At 50.3% G+C, this 16,569-nt stretch overlaps 5 protein-coding genes across 5 annotated transcripts; 2 read left to right on the forward strand and 3 right to left on the reverse strand.

Moving 5' to 3' along the window:
* Positions 1 to 78: 78 nt before the first annotated feature.
* Positions 79 to 3,000, reverse strand: CDV56_108550 (uncharacterized protein; the record flags this gene model as incomplete). The annotated part of the gene is made up of 1 exon (XM_026762169.1): positions 79 to 3,000. One exon carries the CDS (start codon positions 2,998 to 3,000, stop codon positions 79 to 81), a length of 2,922 nt encoding a protein of 973 aa, XP_026617284.1.
* Positions 3,001 to 4,424: 1,424 nt separating this feature from the next.
* Positions 4,425 to 5,341, forward strand: CDV56_108649 (ribulose-phosphate 3-epimerase RPE1; the record flags this gene model as incomplete). The annotated part of the gene is made up of 3 exons (XM_026762268.1): positions 4,425 to 4,667; positions 4,748 to 4,999; positions 5,078 to 5,341. The coding sequence occupies 3 exons, from the start codon at positions 4,425 to 4,427 to the stop codon at positions 5,339 to 5,341; spliced, it is 759 nt and encodes a 252-aa protein (XP_026617285.1).
* Positions 5,342 to 5,630: 289 nt separating this feature from the next.
* On the reverse strand, positions 5,631 to 6,712 carry CDV56_108670 (uncharacterized protein; the record flags this gene model as incomplete). The annotated part of the gene is made up of 2 exons (XM_026762289.1): positions 5,631 to 6,413; positions 6,497 to 6,712. 2 exons carry the CDS (start codon positions 6,710 to 6,712, stop codon positions 5,631 to 5,633), a joined length of 999 nt encoding a protein of 332 aa, XP_026617286.1.
* A 6,141-nt stretch (positions 6,713 to 12,853) lies between these two features.
* On the forward strand, positions 12,854 to 14,930 carry CDV56_108820 (uncharacterized protein; the record flags this gene model as incomplete). Its single annotated transcript, XM_026762439.1, has 2 exons — positions 12,854 to 13,132; positions 13,269 to 14,930. The coding sequence occupies 2 exons, from the start codon at positions 12,854 to 12,856 to the stop codon at positions 14,928 to 14,930; spliced, it is 1,941 nt and encodes a 646-aa protein (XP_026617287.1).
* A 580-nt stretch (positions 14,931 to 15,510) lies between these two features.
* On the reverse strand, positions 15,511 to 16,421 carry CDV56_108866 (uncharacterized protein; the record flags this gene model as incomplete). The annotated part of the gene is made up of 2 exons (XM_026762485.1): positions 15,511 to 15,919; positions 15,985 to 16,421. 2 exons carry the CDS (start codon positions 16,419 to 16,421, stop codon positions 15,511 to 15,513), a joined length of 846 nt encoding a protein of 281 aa, XP_026617288.1.
* Positions 16,422 to 16,569: the final 148 nt, after the last annotated feature.

A 16,569-nucleotide genomic window follows, 5' to 3' on the forward strand; every position in this document is an offset into this window, starting at 1 on the left:
ACTTGGTCCGACTAACGACAAGGGATCATCAAAGGGAGTGTAGTCTGAGAAAACCAGTTCTCAGATCAGACAAAACACTTAATCGATTCGAAGACGCGAGGGCAGCCTCTTGCTCTTCGGCTTCATCGCCCATCCAGATAGGCAGGTCCAGCCTGCTCCATTCTTGCGCCCCTCATCAAAAACGCTACCGATACCTTCGAGCAACCGGTGTCGCTCACGACCCATCTCAACTTGCAATTTGAGAAGCCATTGTTCCCACATCCAGCCCCCAAAGAGACCTGTCACGCTGGCGATGTCAGCCGTGCTGCCAACAGGCCCGTGTACAGCTTCGTATTCGTCGATCCAGCTCTTGACTCGAGGGTCTGGTGTCTCTCTGGGAATTTGTTCTTTTACGGGCTCTATACCCATAGGCAGAAACATCCATGCCCTCTTTGCACCTACAAAGCCTCCGGTTCGCAAGCGAGAGAGAAAGCTCTTTGTTGGTGTCGGGTCATATCCTCTAGTTTTGAGATTGAACGCGAACTCAACCGAAGCAGCGGAGGCATACGGTCCTGCGCGGGAAATCTCGGCGTCCATCACGAAGAACTCCAGATAACCCCCAGGCTTGAGGCAGCGGCGGCACTCCTGTAGGCAAAGGTCGTACTCATCTTGCGTCTCCCCGATCGGACGTTCGTTCTTCAGCAAGGCAGGCAGTGATCGGACCGAGATCAGGTCGAACTTGTTGTCCGAAAATGGTAGTTTCCAAAGTTGTGACACGGGAATCTGGCAATGATTAGACGGCCCTTTGATGCCATGGTTGACCACTTGGTGCTCAGTAAAAACAGTGTAGACTTTGACGTTGGGATAATCATGCGCAAGTTGCCATGCCCATTCGCACGAGGCGTGTCCGCCCAGGTCCAGAACCCTCACCCGGCGTCCTCTAGGTCTTTGCAGAGGCGCGGATGGTGCAGTGGCTGTGGAAAGACGCCTTCTGACGGGACTGGTGACTAGATGACCGCCGTTCAGGTACCTGAGAGCGTCCATGGCCCACATGGGCGGACGAATCTGAGACAAGACCAATTGCTCCTTCTCAAGAATGGAGAATTGTGCCTTTTCTGCCAAGACCGATGTAAGCACGGAATTGCGGGGAGCCTGGGCGAATGGACCCTTGTAGGGCGGTCGTTCGGGGCGCACAAGCTCGTAATTTCCCAGCAAACAGTTGATATGCATGCTGAGCAAACCTGATCGAATCGACTGCACAGCGTCAAAGCGCGTGTTGCGATGAATGAAGCTGTCTCGGCGAGTCGAAAACCCAAGCACCGATTGGAAGCCTCGCCAATAGATTGAATCTTTACTCGCCAAGGCAGAAGGTGGTCTGGCTGCTTCAGACACTGACTCGGCGAAGCGGACAGATTTTTTGCGACACAACCCAGGGGCGTTCTGCTCACAATCATCTTGAGCCTTTTTGGGTTCGTCCGGCTCTTCATTCTCCAAGGAGTTGACAGGGTTAGTCTCGCGGAGTGCAGCAAGATAGGACTGCTGCGCCGCCAACCAGACACTCGTCCGATCCAGGCTCGACATTGCCCTTTTTTTCAGTTCTTCCTCGTAATTTTCATCACGATCCTGGTTCTCGCAATAGGTAGCGGGTCTTGAAATCTCGTGCACTGCATCAGCTACGGGGCTCACAGGGCTGTCTTGATACCCCAGGGGGAACGGTTGTGCCTCCGAGGGTATCTTGATTGCAGTTGGCGGTCCCTCGGGGACATAGACCGCAGTTAATTGCTCTTCGGTGCATGGCTCAGGACATTCAATGATTTGTTCGACTACTTCTCCGTCATGGCGAACAAAAGGCAGGTTGTAGAACCCTTCCGCAATGGCAGAAGACGGTGGCATAGCCGTTCTTGGGATTGACCAAGTGTGACGAGCTCGAGGACCAAGTGATGCGAAGAATCCTCCGGGAGAAGGTATACTGAGCCCGCTGAAGCTGTATCCGGAGAGGGCTGAGGCTGGAGTCGCGTCATCGGCACTGCGAGGACGTTCGACAGGTAACTCGAGCTGCCACATCTCTTCGTTCTGAGCAGAAGTTTCTGACCAAGGCTCCGGTGTGCCGCCCAATGGGATGTGTCTCAAGGTTGCAAGGGCATCTTCAGGAAGAAAAACACCTCCATCCGATGGCAACGAAGACTGACCGGGAATAGGTGGAAAGCTGCCGAGAACGTGTTGCCAATCTTCATCCGGGTTCTCAATGGCTATCTCAATGCTTTGGACCTCTGGGTCAATCCCATCGGCGTCAATGTCCGCATGTTGACTGTCCATCATTTCTGGCCGTACGTGAACATCTCGGCCATTCCAGTCAGTATCTGGAAGGGATTGCAAGTCCGGAGTTACTGGCTCGCTGCTATTGGAGATCTGATCCGAAGACACACTGCCATCCAAGGATGGAGGCGCATTCAGAGCTGGTACTGTTCTCGCAAGCATGGACAGAGCAGCAGGTGACACAGGTATCTTCGGCGGCGGTGTTGGAGGAACTGGAGAACTCTTCGGCGCATTGTGTAGGGAGGGCCACGTGGTGGGTGAGGGTATTGTGAGGCTGGGGTAGCGATTCCGATTGACGGGCGAGATAATTGAATTCCTTGTAGTGGGAGTTGTGAGGCTCGTCGGTCGGGAGCTTGAGAATGAAGTGCACTCGTCGCTCAACTCGGAGTCCTCATCCGTCACGTCATACAGATCATCCAAGCTCTGCATCTGTCGCTGCCATTCCGTATCCGAGCAAGATGACAGCGTGCCTGCTGATAATGGCGAGCGAAGACGATTCAGCCTTGAGAGGGAAAGGCCAGAGAGACCGGTGGTCATGAGTTTTAGCCGCGGACCTGAGGTGGTCGAATGAAACCCAGCATCATCTTTCTCAATCTTGTCCGAATCCTGACCCTCGCTTATTTCCTCCATTATGGTATTAAGTTTCGTCCCTCGGACCTGCCGAGGGGGCGGGCATCTCGTTGAAGCCCGAGAAGCGTCAGCCATCTTGTGCTGCGATATTGTCTGTTGATTTCCCTATTAGATTTATCCCCTCCTTTCAATGATTATGATCCGTGAAAATGGGAGAAATTGTGCAAATCAACCGGTACTTCTAGGGTATCTCAATCACAAGCGACACCGATCAACGGGTCTGCCAGCATCAACAACTCAAAGGACGATGTCAACGAATGGGGCCCTAGCTTCCAGAGCTCAAGGTACGATCAGAACACGCAGAAAAGGAGAAAAGAACAACACGATTGAGGACTAGGTGCAGAAAATGAGGTCGTAGCGAACGACCTTGCTAAATAGAACCACGTACCCGGAGGCAAATGGGGCTTTCTGAGGATCTCATCATCATCATTTCACACCAGCAGCCATCCGTGCAGAAACTACTGCACCATCGCGCACCTTGTGACAGGGAATCCTTGAGAAAGGCTAGATAAAGGTACCACTATTGGTGGTTGTGTAGCAGGCGCGTCGCCGATGATAACAGCCCAGACATCTTTGACCGAATCAGGGAGAATTTTAGAGCTCTTGAGCCTTGAACACACCAATTAGGATGAGAATGAAGCTTGAGAAGTCTGCAACGAAGCGCTCAAGGTGAACTTGCATATTGTTCACATGAGGAAAGGCACTGATTGGTGCGACGCAAGCGCCGAGTAGCTATGTTTAGAAGGCTTCGTGCAGACAAGCAGAATGATGACTCAACAATCAATGCCTCCGTGATGGAAATTGTTCCCTGATATTGACTCCTTCTGGGTAGTGTATCGCGGGATTTCTTGCTTGAAAGTTCCTTACCCCTCCATCATGATCTGGAAGGGCGGTAAAATACGGAGCTGTTCAGTGGTCACCACTTGGAGGAATAACGGAAATGGGCATCCTATCGCAGGAAGGGGAGCCCAATAAGGCAACGACACCAGCTCATTAGGCCATGATCCAATGACAAGTCAACGGCGGATAGAAATCATCGACTTCGAGATGAAATGGCGGTCGAGGTTGCATCATGGCTAATATCCCTAAGAAGGCCGACAGCGCGATCAACGGATGATCGATTTCAAGTCTCAACCCCGGTTCAGGCATCCAGGCTGGCAGGCTGGCAGGCCCCCACGGACGGATCTGCCCCACGTCCCACGTGAAGGTTTCGACCCTAGCCCTTATCGTCGACCAGACTGCGATCGTCGGACTGACGTCGACCGGGAACGGCGGTGATATGCTTATGTTATTTTTTCTTTCTTGTTTAGCTAGAGCTGCATCTTTCCAGAAAGCTCTCCTAGCTGTGTCTTGCGAGGATAGGTACTCATCTCCTGCCGATTACTCTGTACAGCTTTCATTCTGCCACAACCTCCTCATACACTGCTATACTCCATCTTCCCTCTCCCAACTTCCCAGTACCAAGTACATCTACAAGCCCCTCTATCACTAGCCCCACCATGTCTCCTCCAGCCATCATAGCTCCCTCTATCCTGAGCGCGGATTTCGCGGTCCTGGGCAATGAGTGCTCAACGAAGATCGCCCAGGGGGCCGATTGGTTGCACGTTGATATCATGGACGGCCACTTCGTCCCCAACATGACCTTTGGCGCCCCCGTTGTCACCAAGATCCGGTCTCATGTGGACCGGCCAACCCAAGCCCTTGGAAAGGGTACCTTTGACTGCCACATGATGATCATGGAGGTGAGCGCCCATTCCTCACAACGAATTTACACCAACGCTTCACACCTTGCGAGAGAAATATGCTGAAATGCCTTTGACAGCCCCATAAATGGGTCAAGGAGTTCAAATCCGCCGGTTGCGATCTATACTGCTTCCACTACGAAGCCGCCGTCTCCTCCGTCGCCGCCACTACCCCAGAAGACAAAGAGACGACCCGTCCGACAAGCCCGAAGGAGCTCATCCGCTATATCCACGACGAGGGCATGCAGGCGGGCATTGCCATCAAGCCCGATACCCCCGTCGATGTCCTGTGGGATATCCTGGAAAACAAGGATGAGAAAGAACGGCCCGATGTAAGCCTCCGCTATCTACACTCATGGGAGACGCATAGACTACCCGAATTCCATGCTAACGAGTTACTGATGTTGTAGATGGTTCTCGTCATGACAGTACACCCCGGTTTTGGAGGTCAGAAGTTCATGGCCTCCGAGCTTCCCAAAGTGAAGGCTCTCCGTGAGCGATACCCGGATCTGAACATTGAGGTCGATGGTGGCTTGGGATTGGGAACAATTGACCAGGCTGCGGATGCTGGGGCTAACGTTATCGTCGCTGGTTCGGCGGTATTTGGCGCTCAGGACCCTGCCGACGTCATTGCGAAGCTGCGCGAGGCTGTTAACAAGCGCCGCCAGACATAAGACATATACATCGATATAAATCGATCATGATTTTTTCTATTTTCAGTACTATTTTCAATCTGCACCTTCCAAAATTTCGACATGACTGCCAGCGCAGGGATGGGAGAGAATGCTACAGCAACTTGGCATAGGATAATCTAGATTATGATAAGCATGTCACAACTATAATCACGTATCGCATGAGACACACAGCGAGTTAGAAATGCAACTTGGTATCATACACAAAGGAACCACGCAAGGAAAATACTCCATATGGCTGAACAATGTTCGAAGCGACTGTGACCATGCCTTAATCCTCAACGCTCTCTGTCGCTTTCGCTGCATCCTTAATATCCTGTTTTTGGGTTTTCTGACGATGACTCTTCTCACCACGCTCGTCATTCTCGGACCCATCTGACTCCTCCTCGATTGTCTCTTCCTGCCCCGCTCGCTCCGCCTGTTCGTTCTTCAAAGACGCTAGTATATCTTCGTGGCCACCGGAAATAGATTTGCGCAGGTCCTGGGCCACCTTCTCCATTTCCTCTGGGGAAGTTGCGGAGACAATGGAGCCGCGATGATGTTGAACCAATCCTAGAGCTTCAGCATTATCAGCACGGAAATTGGCAGATGATTCCGCAGCGCACTCGGGCACTTTCAAAGGTGGACGCCCTCCACCGCCCCCGACAATTTCCGGAACCACCGATCGCCGACGTACAGTTTCTTCTCCTCCTTTGTTCTCCCCGCTGCTCGAGGACTGCTTCTTCTGCTCCTCTGAATCTGCGGAGGTGTTGTCCTTCTTGAAATCTGCGCCTGTGTTGCCTTTGGCCTTTGCCACAGCCTCCTCGCCCGCCTGTCGCAAGGCGAGCGTCACCGAATCATCCTTCTTCTCCTTCGCCGGTGGGCTCTGGATTTTGATTGTGCTTTGCTTCGGGGTTGCGCTCTCTGTCGCAGGCTGTGGGGTAGCAGATCCAGTGTTTGTCTGGGAGGTTGAGACTGGGTAGCTGGTGGCAGGGATGCTGTCGAAATCCTCCACGCTATCAATCTGCATCCTCAGCTCACCGTATTCATTCCACTCCTCAATTTCCTCGAGATCCTATATGAATCAAAACTATTAGTCACGTAGCTCCGTCGATAGCTCTGCAGCCTTTCATTCGGGGGGTTTCAGGAGTGACCTACACCGACAACTGTGCCAAACTTCACCAGTCCAGGCAATTTTTTACCCTTGGAACGACGGCCCCACAACTTACGAGCGACTTCATCGGTAGCCACGTCAATTGCGCGAAAGGGAATTTTGTTGGCCTTCAGAATCGTCTCCAACCGTGCAGTGGCGGTGACGATGTGGGATGACCCCGCAGTGAGGGAGGTGTAGAGATAGAGAGTAGAGTCGGACATTGTTGATGTCGGAATGTGTGAGAGACAAAGTAACAGGTGGTGACGGTACGAAGGAGATGTTGAGTATTTGGTGGTTGGTGGGATCGAAGCGGAATATTTCTCCTCCTTTTCCTCCTTTTTCTCCAAGAATCTGTTATCTTTTGAGAAGGAGAACGGAAAAGGGCCCTATGACGTGGCTGGAGCCCAGAGCAACGCCGTTAAATAATCACGTGTTCCTGCGTTATTTGCAACAGTGACAGTTGATGCTCAATCGAGATGAAATCACAACTAACATCGGAAAACTATCTCAGCCGCGATAGATGAAGATGGTAATGATCAGAAAGAGTGACGGTTCTCTTAAATATTGCCTACGAAGGACCCAAGCTGGTTCTGTCCGTAGTTCCCCTCCAGAGTTAATCTCCAGCGGAAACTGCGATTCTATGGGACACCCAAACTTAAAGCGTGGCAATCTGACGTCAGGCGGACACTTCCACCCATTTCCAGCATGATGGACATCTTGCTATCTATCCTTGGGTTGTTCTTCACTGGTACATCATAGGCGCCATGGTATTGATTGAGGGCGATTGTCTTAGGGCAGGCAAACTGAGATCGGCTTGCCTAGTAGATAAATTGACTGCAGATACTTCATATGAATTTCCACTCTAATGTTATCCCTCCTCCATTTAGCCATTTTCGGGTACCGTTGACGACCTTGATTTGAGTCCTAAATCCTGAATGCTGAGATGAACTGAAGTGGTTTGTACTGGGAACTGGTCGCATGCGAGTGCTCCATAGATCCTACAATATGACGCAATCTGTCTGGTCGGCTAGAGAGCGAGGACTGGAGATGCTGGGAGTTGTTATAGTGACACTTTTCCAGCGAAATTTCTATCAGTATCGTTGGATCAACGGCAGAGAGTCTTATGGAAATGTTGTACAGTCGAAGGAAAGGTACTCGGTCCCATCGACATAACAAAAAGCAGCGAAAAATCCGAAATCGTCAGTCACCAGTTCAAAATGACAACCTTATCCGCGCTGATCCCTTCGTGATCCACTTCGCAGGATTTTATATCCGTTATGGATGCGTTGTCAAATCCACTCCCCAGTATGAATACTCTACCATTCGTCCGTCATGCGAAGCGATGATGGCAGAAGAGCTATCACAGGGTTGGAGGTTATGTCTGAGCATCCCACGACGGTTAGAAGGGCGAGTCAACAGCTTGAGGATTTTCTCGCGCTAGAGGAGTTTGGACGAGCGAAACTGATGATGAAGTTGTAAATTTCACTTATCCACACGGAGAAGAATTTGCAAGGTGGTAAAGGGAGCAGGGGAAGGCTATCTGATAGCCGAGCAAAAGGTACTTCACTCTGTTCTGAAAGAGTCCGAAAAGAGATACTAATTTTGGCGATTGGAGATATTTCTGCAGCCCAGGTCTGACCAACGAATGAAGAGCGCGAAAGGATCTGACCATCAACCAGTCAGCGCAGCCTCGACAACCACGGTACTTAGACGACAACGCTACCTTCTCAAAAATGTAATCTGCCAAAGCTCTACCTGATCACTCAAGTGATAGCAGATCTTGAGGGGGAAAAGTGCAGAAATAGCACAAACTGACTCTCAACGGGCCTGAGCGCAAAACCCCGGACTCCGTAGCATGCCGTCGCTTTGCATCACGCCCTGATATTGCAAGGATCTTGTCTTAATGCTCAAGTCCTCGCTGGGTTTTCTCAACTCTCCCTTAGACGCGTCATCAATAACACAGAAGCCTGAGCCTCACCCAGACGGTACAGGCTGAAGGGGTGTCGGTTGACACCTGACCCTGTAGATACCCATCGGGCAACACAACAAAATGGTTCCTTGCCACTTTTTATATAAAGGCCAACTTTGCGACGAGGCTTAGAGCTGAGCCATCTGTAGTCAGCCTTCCAAATCTGTCCATCGACATAGCCTGCTGAGTCGAAGATGAATCTAGACAAAGGCAAAAGTTGACCAGTTCGCCAGACAACAGAATTCCTACACCTTATGTACTTCGCCAAAAGAAGATGGTGGTCAGATTGGGGCACCAGCATAGCCAAACTAGGCGAGAAACTCTAAGTTATTGATATCATGTAGACATGAAGGACTAGTTCCAAGCTGTCGACGCCCTGTTAAACTTCAAGGCCATCTCGTACGTTTGTTGAAGACTTCAGGCAGAAAGGTCTAGTTCGGGCAGTTGGGTTCAGACATGCTCGAGCTGGAGGCTTGAGCTGAGGCACCTTACAGCCGATGACATTATGAACAAGTCCTGAGTTTGTTCTTATGTCCGGCCCAGTGTCCGGAGGCAGAATGGGGCTTCCGCGAATATAATGCTCAATAATTGTGTGCATACTGCACAGTAGTTGATTCGAGCAAGATCAGTCATGGGCCCTCTGCCGCCGTGGCTTTGCCTCTTCGTTTTGCGAAGCGGTTTCTAGCAAAATATCAGTGTATGGGCCAGCGCACATGAAACTGCTACGATCGATGGTGATAGTAGCCATAGAGTAAGTAGTCAAACGTGAAAAGGGATGCGATGGCCTACCAATTTCCGACTTCAAGGGATTTCTGATACATTGTCCATGATCTATGAGACTATGCCAGATGATAGCCCCACTTGGCCAAGGAGTGAGAGTCAGGTCATTTTTGGTCTAATGGGCAGAATTTTAGCAAAGCCACCAGTGCAAGTAGAGAATAGCGTGACTGTTGAGCCTATTTTTGGTTATGGAGTAGGTAGGCCCCTGTTGATTGCGATCCTTTCCTTCTAGATACGGCTCACCGTCAACTCACAGCAGCGTTTATAATGAGCGTCTGCCAAGGATGTGGTACAATACTGAGACTCCGTGTGGATGATACATGATCAGTATCATCTATTGTAGGTTGTAATCGAGTGATTCCAGGAAGTTACTCCGTAGTGGTTGTCGATATGAAGACCGGTACTAGAGTATGCGCCGTGTAACCACTGTCAGCAACGAATTACAACGCTGTACTCCGTACAACTGACTCCGCTCATACGACGCTCTCCCTATCATGGCCATTATGTAGCCATGAGGGCGAGTCAAGGTCCACGGTGACCTCATCTACCTCGCTCATGGTTTTGCCCTCCCATCCCTGAGATCTGGAAGCTGAAACGAAACTGCCCGGTAGCCGAAACAGCATATCCATCACAAAATAAGGAGCAAGACTTGTAGACCATACTACCCACTTGGGAGCGGTGAGGAAAAATGATCTATTAGAGAACAGATAGCACCAAGAACTAGGTCAAATATCAAAGTATCAAGCTCCTTTTGCCGGTTAGAGTAATTGCAGTAGGTTGCAAAACATCTCCCAGACGCCATACTACTTTCATGCGAGAAGACAGGAATACAGATCACGGCGACTCCTCTGGACCATGGAAATGACCAGGTCACGTGTTACACGTGAGGCTTTTACTGGTCAACATCCCCACTTCGAACCTTGAACTGTCGGTCTGTCAATAGTGGCAGGATCGTCATTCCATGCCTATCGAGAGAGAAGCGACTTCGGACTTCGAGGCAAATTGTGAGCACACCGGTAGATACGCAGGGAGTACTTGCCAGCAAGTTCATGGAAATTGTCTGAAGTTGGGAACGGCCACACGCGGCCGGGCATATGATCCTTGGGAGCCTTCCGTATGGTACCACGGGAAAGTTCCGTGGTCGGAATGGGTTTATTTTCGCGACATGATTACTGTTAAGTGTGTTGAGGATCGCAAGATGTGTATCTCACGGCTGAAAAGACATGGGGTGACGACAGGTGGATGATGCAAATTCAAAGGTATCGTTCGGTCTGATGGAGCCTGTGGACTTGTGGAGACTGCTGTGGGCAGCCAAAACCATTGATGCCTCAGGAACCAAATTCTCTTGAGTCAACTTCCGCTCCATTTGAGGCACAACATTTTGCGGTACCGGTCCTGGGCCTGATTCCAAGCGCTCGAAAATACTCACGGTATGAATACCATATCTGACCATCGGCTAGAGCGTCATCTGAACGCGGAATTGGACTGGGATGCCCGGCAACTGGCAGCAAGTATGATAATGACAGATCCCGATACGGTGTAGTCTAGCAACGTGGCAGACCTCGAGTCGAAGGGTACACTCAGGTCACTTCCGGTTGGCCTGCAAACTGTGGCAGTACTACATACTGAAGGGTTGCTGACACTGCTGAGCCTAACGATGCTGGCCTGGAGGGTGACCATGAAAGGGACTCACCCCAAGTCTCTGCAATACTTTGTGATCTCGTCGGTACCGCTGTAGGCGCCCTCAGGAGACGATGGAAGAATGTGCAGCCATGACGGCCATGCACAAAGGGCAAAGGATATTTATGAGGAAAGAGAGAAATAAACAGAAAGAATCATGAAGGGGAACTAACACACTTTCATCATCATCATCATCATCCATTAACACTCCGACAAAGGCACGTGAATCAAAGACCACACAGAAGGCATCTACAAGTATTCTTGACGAATACTACAACAGAACTGCTAGAACTTTCAGTGCACTTAAGACACAATAATAATAATAAAATAAAGAGACCCTGATGATGAAAACCAATCACACTGATGATTATAACAGTAGTAAAATGTCTTCTATTGCATCTCTTCATTCCAAGGACTGAATCTTAAGAGTCGGAAGACTGGACAATGCATCCTGTTTCCTTTTCTGTTGTCCTGATGGCCCGGGGTTTGGTCGGCGCAATCCGTTTCGCTGCCTCACTTTTGAAAGACTCCGTGTTCACCCTGTATTTTTTGAGAATATTACCTATTTTCTGACCACTGTCATCACCGCCTGGGTCCTCTCTAAGCCTAAAAGGGACCTCATCATTTCACCGTGGACAACTGGAACACTTCCTGGAGCCCTGGGCTATGGACGTTGGCCAGTTAGCAGTGTTCAGGTAACACTAGTTTACCAAACATGTCACACTCCCCTTTTCTGCCGATCGAGGACGGGATGATTCACACCTCATAAAGCCCTGTTCATTTGACCTTAATTAGTCCAAGTAGTAAGTTAGTACATAGTGCCTTAGGCTGTTGGGTAGATGAAGTAGGGATTAACTATATATAGTTAAAAGCTGAGCTTTCCTTCTTCTGTAACCCCCAAGCTTACCTTATCCATCTTTGGATGGCGTCCTGGTCCATCGGTTGGAATTAATGCTATGACTATGAGGTCAAACGAACATCCGCATAATAATTTGGAAAATAAATCAGAAAAATGAAAAAGAAATATTCGGCTTCTTCTCTAACCCAATCGTATGAGGCAAAAGAAGCCAGAAGTGTTCCAGACCTTCGATTCTGCCAAAGTTCGTGCACTCCATCGTCAATCCCATCGACGATTGCTGCTGATCCACCGACTCTGCCTCCAATCCCCATGATCCATATCATCTATCGTACTTGCTATTTAGTACACCATAATACCAACTAACTAACTAGCTATCTATCTATTGTTCTAGTAGACTCTCTAGCTAGTTATCTTGAAAAGAATCTAGATAAATCATCTAGTAATTACTCCATCAATGACCCATCTCACAACACGCAGTTGAGCTAGCATCCCCACCCTGGTCGCTCCCCAAGTTTCAACTTCCAGATTCAGACCTTCTCTTCTGACAGATCTTCCGTCCCTTTGACTTCTCACAAGTTTCCATTACTGCATCTCCGAGCCGTGGGGATAGTTCGCCATTTATATCGATCATACCCTCCCATTTCTTCTCCTCGTTTAAATTCCATCCCTCCTCTTCGCGATCTTCTCTCACTCAATACTCATTCTTTCATCTTTGCGACAACCCTCCCCGAATAAGCCATTATACATCCCGAGCGCTCTCACATCTTTGGCAACCCATTATTGTCTTCTCTTCCTCACAGCCACTGATCCTTCAGTGTCGCGCCTCGATACCATATTGCCTGTTGGTAACACTTTTCCCATCACAGTCAGCCTTCCCTCCTTCCCCGAGCCCGTCAATCGTCTGATCTATCTCTTCTACGTTTCCTGTTATCTGTTTGATTTCCGGTACTAATTGTTTATCATATAGAATAACTCCCTCTTCCTCAATCTCGTGTGATACTGATAGCAGCTATCCCCATGAGCTCTGTTGGAGAGGCGCTTGCAAAGGATCATCCCCCTGCGATGGCAGTCACCATGGCCGACGACGAACTCTTCACAAGGGCCATCTCTGGGTATCGGGACGCTTTTTTGGTTCGACACTCCCACCTTCCGGAATCAGAGCGCAATCGTCTTTGGAGTCAGCGGTTAAGCCAGTTCTTACCGGCAACGGCGTCATCCAGTTACCGTCCAGTTCCCGGCTCTGGCATCCCTGACACTGGTTCATCTCTCGAAAAATCTGGGAAACGGACTCGACAGGATACTCCTCGGACTCTCCCTGGTTCTGGTCTTCCTCCGACAAAACGACGAGTCACCGTATGTGATCTATCTTGGTCTCCTGCTCCCGCCTCTTCTCCACCTTCCGTTCATAACCCACCATGTTTCTCTTGCGCTACTCCATCCTCTTTCTCTTGACTCCCCCGCCGACAGTCCATGGATTGACACTTGGCAGACACCGGAGCCACCAGTGACCGTTGACTTGACTCGTGAGCTTTCTCACGCGTCTTCGCCAGCAGCCCCCGAAACCGATCTGAAATCTGCTGGAATGACTTCTCAGACGGACGACTCCTCTCTCCCATCGGTTACTAGGTCCTCTGTCCGGCACACAGCCATGGCTAGATCGCAGAGTCAGCAGACTCCGGTCTCCCACCGAAAACCACTGGCCCCTAGTGTTTTGGGACATCGGCAATCCTACGGACCTCATCGTTCCCAGCTTCGACTTGACCATGTCAACGAATATTCGCCGTCCGAATATGCTAGGCAGTACTTGGACGACTTTCAGGACCGGCCGAACGTATCTACGCTGTCGCTGGCCCTCTCTGCGGACCCTGCTTCGAATGGACTCCAGCATCAACTGCAAGCACCATTGCCAGAGTTTTCGACAGACCCTACTGGTTTGTCGAATCCATCTCTGGCTGACCAAGCGGCGCCACTGGCATCAGCCGCGGTCGAGATGACCAGGAGTACTACTACCGACTCCATATGTGGAGGATTGGGCATGATCAGATTTGACTCCTCCGGACCAAATCTAAACCCCACCTACCCCTTCTCTATGCCTTCCACTGAATTCATGCCCTCTGTTTCCCCTGTCGATGTCCCAATTCATGACTATTCAAGTCAGCAAGCCTCGGACTCCGTCGCCTTTCCCTTCTCTGACTCCGCTCCTCTTCCATTTTCCTGCTCAGCACCCTCCTCAACTTCCTTCTATCCCCCTCCCTCTTCAAATGTCCCCGAATATCCTGCTACGGAGATGAAACCTTCCATGTCTGCTGAAAGCAATAGTTCGGCTGTCTCTCAGCCGTCAAGAGCGGCGCGGAGGACCCAAGAACAAATTGTGCAGGGCACTCGACCTATCGCACCGAAACTTGAGTCGCGCAATAGCTCTCCAGCGAAGCTGGTGGAGCAACATAGGATGATTCGTATCTCATCGTCGGACGGCACTTCGAAAGAAGTTGCGGCCATCCCCAAAGCCTCGATACATCGGCCTCCGCGCCCGAAAACGTACTGCCACATGTGCAATGACCAGCCAGATGGCTTCCACGGGGAGCACGAGCTGCGAAGACATATTGAGCGGGTGCACGCGGTGGTCCGTAAGGTCTGGGTCTGTGTGGATATATCTCCAGGCAAGACCTTCCTGGCCAACTGTAAGGCTTGTCGGAATGGGAAACGGTACGGTGCTAACTACAACGCCGCTGCCCATCTCCGTCGAACTCACTTCAACCCGTGCCAACGCGGACGGGGAGGACGTGGAAAAGACAGTGAGAAGCGAGGTGGTAAGGGTGGTGGGAATCACCCGCCAATGGAAGTACTGAAGCACTGGATGGTGCAGCAGGAGGAATTTGTTCTTGAGAATGCCCGAAATATTGTTGACCAGGACACACCAGGAGAAGACCTGGCAGCTGTGCCATTGTCAATACCTACGGATGAGGTGGTTTTCAGCGGGTTGCCGTCGGCACCGGCTGACAGCCTCCCTCAAGTAGGTATAGAGCCCACTTTGGCCCATGGGTACAACGCCTATTCTGACCTCCACACGATGACTGTGGGCCCGTCTCTTGAGACGGCATGTTATTTCGATTCTCAGACTCTACCGCCTGAGATCGACTCGTATGTATGATGACCTGTAATGACTTTGCTCTTTCCTTTATTTCTTCATTCATTTCGATTTCAGCAATCATCATGACCACTTTTCTATTTTCATGTAATCTCACACTTTGCTTCCGATCTCAATTTCTCTTCAGCTGTTCATATAATATCTCCTCGTCTTCAGATCTATTCTACTCTTCACAGGTCTCCCAGCACGGAGCGCTGAGATCAAGCCTTCTTGCTCCACCATATACTAATGTACAAATTCTTCTCGTGGGTCTGTATTCCCAAGTAAATCCGCGGCTTAATCTAAATTATGGTTAATATTAGAAATCTTACCAAGCTGATACCCTGCTGTTGAAAACTGTTAGTCTGCCAGTAGGCTTAGACAGTCCGTCATGGATTGATTGACTGGGCCGACAAGATCACAATTCTCATGCTAGCAATTGCTCGGTCGCTTTTATCATTTACTTGTAAGAGATTCTATATACGGGTCTGTTTTGATAGGTTCATTCTACAAATTCTTCTATCCGTCACATTTCTCAGTATCAATTGCATCCAGCCGATAAAATCTTGAAATCCAAACCGCATATCAATGCTTCACATGGTATTCAAACGCTCATTCGACCAAACGTAATCCCGGTGATGGGACCGTTGCTGACACCGATCTGGAGGCCAGAGTTTTGACTCCCAAACGTTACACGCGTCGAGTTATTCTCGTTCCTCGCCACAACATTCACTATAGTACTCTCCTGCACTCTCGTCATGAGCTCATTGAGCAGTCTCCGCGATATATATAGTGTTTTGTGTTCTTCGTCGAGCTGTCTCAACATGTCTGCTTCAGTCTCCGGGTCTGCGGCTGCCTGGGTCCCGTCCACAAGGTCGATCTCCTCCCGCCTTGTTCGGATATCAGCGATCTGATCATCCGTTGTCCTGATGGCGGCTTCGAGCTCTGTCTGCCGCATCGCGATGGTCTTCTTCATTTCCTCGGTGAGGTGGGTATGCCGGAGGGAGCTGTATCTATACACCGTGATCGCTCGTCAGTCAGTTTCTACTACGTGCAGTATCCGGTAGAGTCGACCTACAGCGTCGCTATGCTAACAACGGAGTTGATCGTGATCTTGCAGCTCTGCAGCTGCTCGCACATGGACTTGATCTGTCCCTGCTTGAAGATCCCCACCTTTGCTCGATCGAGCCGCGATAATCTCCCATTGCCATCCTGAGAGTGACCTGTCCAGCGCTGGAGGTTAGAGCGGAATATCTCGCATGCTTTGGTGCAGGTTGCGATGGTGGCTTTTGCTTCGTCTGCCACGGTTGTGCCGAGGGACTCCCATTCTTGTTCTGAGATGGCTTGGAGGGAGATCAGGGCCAGTTCGATGGCGCGGATGTTGTCTTTTAGATTGCTGATGGTTTCGGGTGCGTCTCTGATGCTTTGTAAGTCGTGTAGGAGAAGTCTGAGACCCTGGAGAGCGGGAACGGCGATGCCGACAATGCCTGCGGTAATACTAAGAGGATCCGCCATTATAGGTGACAATGAGAGGAGAAATTTCATCAACAGGCTGAGACATGATAAGGTCTTTATAGCAAACGGCACAAGTACCACGTTAGCGCCGGGTTTACAGGGGTACGTAAGGCTGGCGCTTAGAGGATCGGGCTATATCCAAGTGCAA

The sequence above is a fragment of the Aspergillus thermomutatus genome, assembly GCF_002237265.1.
Source record: "Aspergillus thermomutatus strain HMR AF 39 chromosome Unknown NODE_26, whole genome shotgun sequence".
NCBI lineage: Eukaryota > Fungi > Ascomycota > Eurotiomycetes > Eurotiales > Aspergillaceae > Aspergillus > Aspergillus thermomutatus.